This window comes from Nicotiana tabacum, chromosome 21 (genome assembly GCF_000715075.1).
Source record: "Nicotiana tabacum cultivar K326 chromosome 21, ASM71507v2, whole genome shotgun sequence".
Classification (NCBI taxonomy): domain Eukaryota; kingdom Viridiplantae; phylum Streptophyta; class Magnoliopsida; order Solanales; family Solanaceae; genus Nicotiana; species Nicotiana tabacum.
The window spans coordinates 69551914-69558927 of record NC_134100.1 but is presented as its reverse complement, the minus strand read 5'-3'; the positions used below and the strand labels follow the sequence as shown (position 1 = coordinate 69558927).

The 7014-nt window shown below is 40.3% G+C and overlaps 1 protein-coding gene across 1 annotated transcript; it reads left to right on the top strand.

Annotated features, from left to right (window-relative positions):
- The first annotated feature begins 3741 nt into the window (after nucleotides 1-3741).
- LOC107788026 (uncharacterized) lies at nucleotides 3742-6665 on the top strand. Its single transcript, XM_016609667.2, has 3 exons — nucleotides 3742-4110; nucleotides 6103-6252; nucleotides 6390-6665. Exons 1-3 carry the CDS (start codon nucleotides 3742-3744, stop codon nucleotides 6663-6665), a joined length of 795 nt encoding a protein of 264 aa, XP_016465153.2.
- Nucleotides 6666-7014: the final 349 nt, after the last annotated feature.

The following is a 7014-nucleotide window of genomic DNA, read 5'->3' as shown; positions in this document are numbered from 1 at the left end:
ATAGAAGAAAAGGTCCACCAGATGCAAGAAAAGGTAGTGGCGCATGACTCAACTATCAAGGGTATTGAAATTTAACTGGGGCAGATCTATATGGCTCTAAATAATTGTCCTCAAGTAATATTGCCTGCAGACACAAACATCAATCCAAAGGATCTAGGACCAAAATAGTTGATGACTGTAAGTATCAGAAATGGTAGAGATCTAGATCTAGAGCAAGAAATTGCTCGAGATAGCCGACCAACTGCAACACTTATGCCAGTACCATTTGAGGTAGATAAGTCAACTAATTTAACGAGGTAACAATACAACATGCACAAGAGGAAACAAGCAAGGACAAGGAAGTTGCAAAAGAAACAAAGCAAGTGCAAGAGAAAGTATCGAAAAAAATGCTTGAGTAGGAATAGACTCAAGTCACAAGAAAGAAGTAACCTCCAGCACCCTTCCCGCAAAGGTTGGCTAAATATCATAAAGTTGATCAGTACAAAAAGTTCATGGAGATGTTAAAGCAGATTCAGGTGAACATTCCACTGATAGATGCCTTCTGAGAGATTCCAGGTTACGCAAAAATGATGAAGGACTTGATGTATCACAAGTTTGACTTTCAAGACCTGGCCACTATGACATTGACTCAGATTTGTAGTGTTGTTGTTACAAGACCTGTAGCTGAGAAGCTATCCGAACCTTTGAGTTTCACAATTCCATGCACTATAGGCAGATATGCATTCGCCAGAGTGTTGTGTGATTTGGGGGAGAGTATAAATTTGATGACCTTGTCTATCTATAACAAGTTAGGCATTGGAAGATCAAGGTGCACATATATGTTACTACAACTAGCTGACCGAATGATAAAGAAGACATCAGGTATACTTGACGATGTACTTGTGTAGGTTGGGAGGTTTGTGTTCCCAGCAGATTTTGTCATTTGACTGCCAGGTTGATGAGGAGATTCTCATAATTTAGGGTAGGCCACTCTTGGCCATGGGGAGATCTCTGATTAACTGTGAAACTAGGGAGCTAAAAATGAGACTAAATAATATAATAAAGAAATACATTTAATTTGCAAAGATCCATGAGGCAACCCAGTGAGTTTGTTAATAGCTCTATAATTGAAGCAGTAGATGTGATCATGGAGAAGGAAGATGAGACGCTTCCCGCAAAAGACCCTCTAACAGCCTGTATCATGAACTTAGAAGAGGTAGACGGTGAGGACTTAGTGGAGTGGGTTTTGGCTCCTAAAGGCCAATTGTACCGGAAAAGAGAGTTCAAATTCGAGCCTTTACACTTAAAAGAAAGAAAGACCCCTCCGTCTAACCAATCAATTGAAAATTCACCACTGTTGGAGCTAAAACCGCTCCCATCTCACCTCAGGTATGCCTTCTTGGGACCTAACTCGAATTTACATATTATTATCTCATATGGTTTGTTAGATGTGTAGGTAGAACAACTTTTGGGCACAAGCCTTCCAGAGAACATCAAAGAAGGCTAGACCTAAATATGAAAGATATAGTGAATAAAGAGATGATCAAGTGGTTAGATGCGGGAATCATTTTTCCCATCTCAGACAGCAACTGGGTTAGCCGAGTTCAATGTGTTCCAAAGAAATGTGGAATGACTATGGTATAAAATGAGAACAACAAGTTGATCTCAAAAAGAACAATCATGGGATGTCGAATATGTATGGACTATAGGATATTGAACAAGGCCACCCGAAAAGACCATTTTCCCATGCTGTTCATTTATCAAATATTAGATAGATTGGTAGGGAGGTCCCACTTTTGCTTCTTGGATGGGTACTCAAGGTACAACCATATCTCTACTGCCCCTGAGGATAGAGAGAAAATATTGTTCACCTATCCATATGGCATTTATACTTTTTGGAGAATGTTGTTTAGCCTATGCAATGCACCTGCTACATTCCAAAGATGCATGATAGCCATCTTCACTTATATGGTAGAGGATATAATAGAGGTTTTCATGGATGATATCTCAGTGGTGGGGAACTCGTTCAATGATTGCCTTATAAATCTTAGAAGAGTGTTGAAGAGGTCTATTGAGACTAATCTGGTGCTAAACTTGGAAAAGTGCCATTTCATAGTACATAAATGTATAGTATTGGAACACCTAGTGTCACAGAAGGGTAAAAAAGTCGACCATGCTAAAGTAGATGTGATAGAGAAATTGCCACTGCCCACTTCTATCAAAACAATAAGAACTTTCCTTGGTCATGCTGGATTCTACAGGTAATTTATAAAGGATTTTTCCAAAATTGCTAACCCTTTTTTAAAATTTCTTGAAAAAGATCACTCCTTTGTGATTTCTGATGACTGCAGTAACTTTCGAGGAGTTGAAGAAGAGGTTGGTGATTACACCCATCATAGTTGCATCTGACTAGGAGAAACCATTCGAGTTGATGTGTGATTCAAGAGAGACTATATTGTGGGAGCAGTTCTTCGGAAGCAAAAAGATAAAGTCGTGCATTCAATATACTATCCAATTAAAACCTTGAGTGGTGCCTAACTCAACTACACCATGACCGAGAAGGAGATGCTAGCAGTAGTGTTTGCATTCGACAAGTTCAGGTCATACCTGATATGCTTAAAGGTAATTATTTATACAGATCGTGTTACTCTCATATACTTGATTGAAAAGAAGGAGTCCAAGCCATGCTTGATTCAATAGGTGCTACTATTTCAAGGATTTGACCTAGAAATATGTGACCGAAAGGGAATGGGGAATCAAGTAGCTACACTTGTCCAGGCTAGAAGGAGCAGAAAAGAGAGTAGAAGAGGAAAAGATATTGGAGACTTTCCCAGATGAACAACTATTAGAAACAAGCCTCGAGGTAGCACTATGGTATGCAGATATTGCAAACGACCTAGTGAGTGGTAATGTTCTTATGACTTGTTATTTGTGCAGAAGAAAAGTTTCTTTCGTGATTGTCGCATATATTTCTCAGATGAGCCTTATTTGTTCAATTTTTTTATTAATAACATGATCGGAAGATTTATCCCTGAGATAGACATTCTACTATTTTGCATGCATGACATGCTTAACCATATGGTGGCCATTTTGGAGGAGTAAGGACAACTTCTAAAGTGTTGGATTCGAGCTTTTACTGGCCCATGTTGTTCAAAGATGCGCACTTTTGGGTGAAGGCTGTGATGAGTCCCAATGGACTAGGAATATTTTCCATCGACATGAGATGCCCATGTATACAATTTAGGAGGTGAAAGTATTCGATGTATGGGAAATCCACTTTATGGGACCAATTGTCAGCTCATATGGCATTAAGTACATACTGGTAACTGTGGACTATGTCTCGAAATGGGTGGAAGTTATGGCACTCCCAACGAATGATGCAAAGGGAGTTAATGTTTTTTGAGAAAGATTATCTTTATCCAATTTGGCACTCCAAGGGCGATAACCAGTGATGGAGGCACCCACTTCTGCAACCGATCCTTAGCAAAGTTATTAGAGAAATAAGGTGTTCGCCACAAGGTTGCCACTCCGTATCACCCACAAACAAGTGGGAAAATGGAGGTGTCAAACAGGGAAATCAAGAGTATTTTGACCAAGACAGTAAATGCTACTCGTACTGATTGGGCGAGAAAATTGGATAATGCATTATAGGCTTACTGCACTATGTTCAAAACTCCGATTGGTATTTCACCATATAAATTGGTATTTGTAAAGGCGTGTCACTTACCAGTGGAGTTAGAGCATAGAGCTTTATAGGCGTTAATGAAATTAAATATTGACATTGAATCCACTGGTACGAGTAGAGTTACAGAGCTGCATGAACTTGATGAGTATCATTATCATACGTTTGAGAGCACCAGGTTGTACAAGGAAATGAAGAAGATGATCCATGACAAAAATATTGTGGAGCGAGCTTTTAAGCCTGGAGACTTGGTAATGTTATACAATTCAAGACTAAAATTGTTTCTAGGTAAGTTGAAGTCAAGATGGTCAAGACCATTTCATGTGCTAGAGATACATCCTATGGGAGCAGTTGCAATTGAGTCGGAAGATGGAGCTCACAAGTTCACAGTCAATGGGCAAAGGTTGAAGCAATACCTTGGCATGGGAAATGAAGAAAAAGTTATATCGGTGATGTATTTGAATGAACCCCAAGTGTTGAGTGAACCATGATCGTGATGAACTCCGTCATTCCGCGACATCAAATCAGACGCTTCTTGGGAGGTAACCCATGGTTGTGTTGTACTCGTCATGACGTGACGTTAACTAAGGCGCTTATTGGGAGGTAACCTAATTCGTAGAGTAGATATAATTTGTTTTTTATTTTATTTTATAAAGAGGCGGGGTAACAAAGTAGTTTTATGTGAATTTTACATGTTTTGCTAGGTGTTGGAGCTACTTGGAGAAAAGATGTGATTAAGTCATAACAAGAGGTGAGAGTATGAAAATCATTATAGATTGGGCATAAAAAAACCTTGTGGGCAAGCCGCATGAAGCCTAGCACTGGAAACACATCGCCTATAGCTTTGCCTCATGCCCGAAATTCTGCGCCCCATAGCCTGCCTCGCTATGTCTACCACGCCAAACTTGGTACGGTGGCCTTCGCATTGCAATGCCTACGTCGCCAAATTTGGCGTGCTATCTTGTACCTCGCGACCTTCAAATGACGCCCCTCACATGGCTTTGCATCGTCCAACGCGCTAAGGCCAGGTAAGTCCCTTTATTATTTTTCCTTTCGCATTCACCCCAACCCCTTAATAAAAAAATTGATCTGCCCCATCTCCAATTAAAAAATCCTTATGCCCCACATAAACCCCAATCTTACAAACAAAACCCATCTGCCCATATCACAAACACATGCTAAATTTTCCCCTCAACACAAATGACCAACCCACTGCTCCCTTCCCCAACACAACCACATGCGCACTGCCTCCATCCCCCCGCTCCCTCTTACTGCCCTGGTTCTCTCTCGACAACATGTATGATGATCCTCTCTTTCACCTCTATTCTCTCGTTAGCCAAGGTAAATCATGGTTGATAGTTCGTATGTCTTGCAAGATGCAACAATGGTGAAATTGTAATGAAATTGCTTCCAACCCCTTATAACGCAGAGGATATCTTGTGATTGTTGTAACAGTGTTTCACACTTTATTACCAAGTCGATTTGGGAGGGTGAAGTAATCCTTCACCCACAAAGAAACTCACGCACAAATAATGCATACTAGGTGTTTGATAAATTGCCTCATTGGCAATTTTAGTCCCAATTGGATCCCGAGTCTTCTGGATTGATGACTTGTGTTAGGTAAGTATAATTGTCATGAAAAACTAAGTGTGGGGTTATTCAAAAGAGTCAGGTTAGATTGATAAAAGCGTACTTGTAATGACATACGTGCTACGTGTAATATCAAATTTTAGATGCTAATGCACTTACGAGAAAAAAACGATGCTTGAGTAGCCTATGATCGGTCGATTAGCATATATTGGAGCTTTAAGTGTGGGGTCCTCCGATCTTATTGTTCTTATATCACTTGGTTCGTTGAATTGACAAATGGTATGTTTGATAGGTACGTACAATATGGTTCGTCCAATGCCTAGTGCTAAGGCCCTAGATAAGGCCAAGGCACCGGCTAAGGCAAAGGCTACTCCGTTACGCCTACCACCAAAGAAAAGGAATAGAGTTGAGGCTACGTACAGTGGTAAAGGGAAGCACGTGACTTTTGCTTCTTCCAAGGAGTAACTGCAAGAGAAGGCAACTCGATAATATGGTATCGAGAGTGTGCCCCCATCTGGGAGAGCATGGTACAGGAAATGTCATCCAAACACATATCACCCTGATTTGGCAGTCGATGAGCACTTGTTAAAGTTATGGTACCCTCAAATTTGGAATACAATACATGATCAAGGATTGAGTTTTATCTTTAAAAATCCGTGAGATGTAATCTTTAGCTAAATTCGGGAGTTTTATGCTGGCTGGAACCTCCAGGATAAGGAGCAATTGGTGCCTATTCGTGGGAGGCTTATTGATATTTTGGCAAGCGCATTATGCAGATTTTTGGATGCCCCTGATGTTCCACCGTGGCCATTGCGTGACTTTGTTGCCCGACCTACTTACAATGATATTAGGAAGATGTTGTGTGGAATCAGGATAAGAGATACAATACCTACACATCTTTACCAAAATTAAAGTTTACAAAAATTGCTAAAGTGTGGTTGCGCTCAGTGAACATGAGACTACTTCCGTGCGATCATGATACTAATATTGTCAGAGACAAGGTATGTCTTGTATATTTTTTAACAATAGGGCGACATGTAAGTGTGGGACAATTGATGTGCCATCTGATGGAGCAAACTAGAAGAGGCACTCTTACCAAGATATTCTTTGGGAACGTGCTTACACAATATTGCGTCAGGAAAAAGTAGATGAGGAGCCCAGTTTTAATATGATAATTCCATCTGCACCTCGAGAAACTGATATTACTTGTATTCGTGGGCCCGATGAGGAGGATGGCACTATATTGATTAAAGTCGAGCATCAAGCTCGTGATGATAGCGTCATGGCCCATTTGTATGGGATGATAGACTCGCAACAGCGGATTGGGGGTAGACCTACTACTCCAGAGGAAACGACTCAGTTGACTGAGCGATTTTCGCTCAACACACATGCAAATATTGGAAATGTTGACTGAGATTTGAATTTTGTAAAAATGACCCCAGAATGGTATTTTGATGATTTCAATAGGTTCATATGGTAATTTTGGATTCGGAGCCCAAAATTGGATTCGGAGGTTCCTAGATTGATTTGACTCTTTTTGCCGAAAGTTGGCAATTTGAAGGTTTAGAAATTTCCTAAGTTTGACCATGATTGACTTTATGGCTATCAGGTTCGGATTTTTTTTTTCGGGACTTGAAATATATCAATTTTTTCATTTGGGACTTGGGTGCAAAGTTTGGCGTTATTCCAAGTTGGTTTGATAGGAGTCAGACACTTGGTTGTGTTTTTAGAAGTTCTTGAGTTTCATGGCAATTTTCATGCGT

Excerpts from the sequence above, each read along its gene's own strand:
- LOC107788026 (XM_016609667.2), top strand. The coding sequence starts at position 3,742 with ATGAAATTAAATATTGACATTGAATCCACTGGTACGAGTAGAGTTACA. Across the intron at positions 4,111-6,102 it reads ATGAAGAAAAAGTTATATCG|GAAGATGTTGTGTGGAATCA; the intron begins GTGATGTATTTG and ends CAATGATATTAG. Across the intron at positions 6,253-6,389 it reads CTAATATTGTCAGAGACAAG|GAAAAAGTAGATGAGGAGCC; the intron begins GTATGTCTTGTA and ends ATATTGCGTCAG.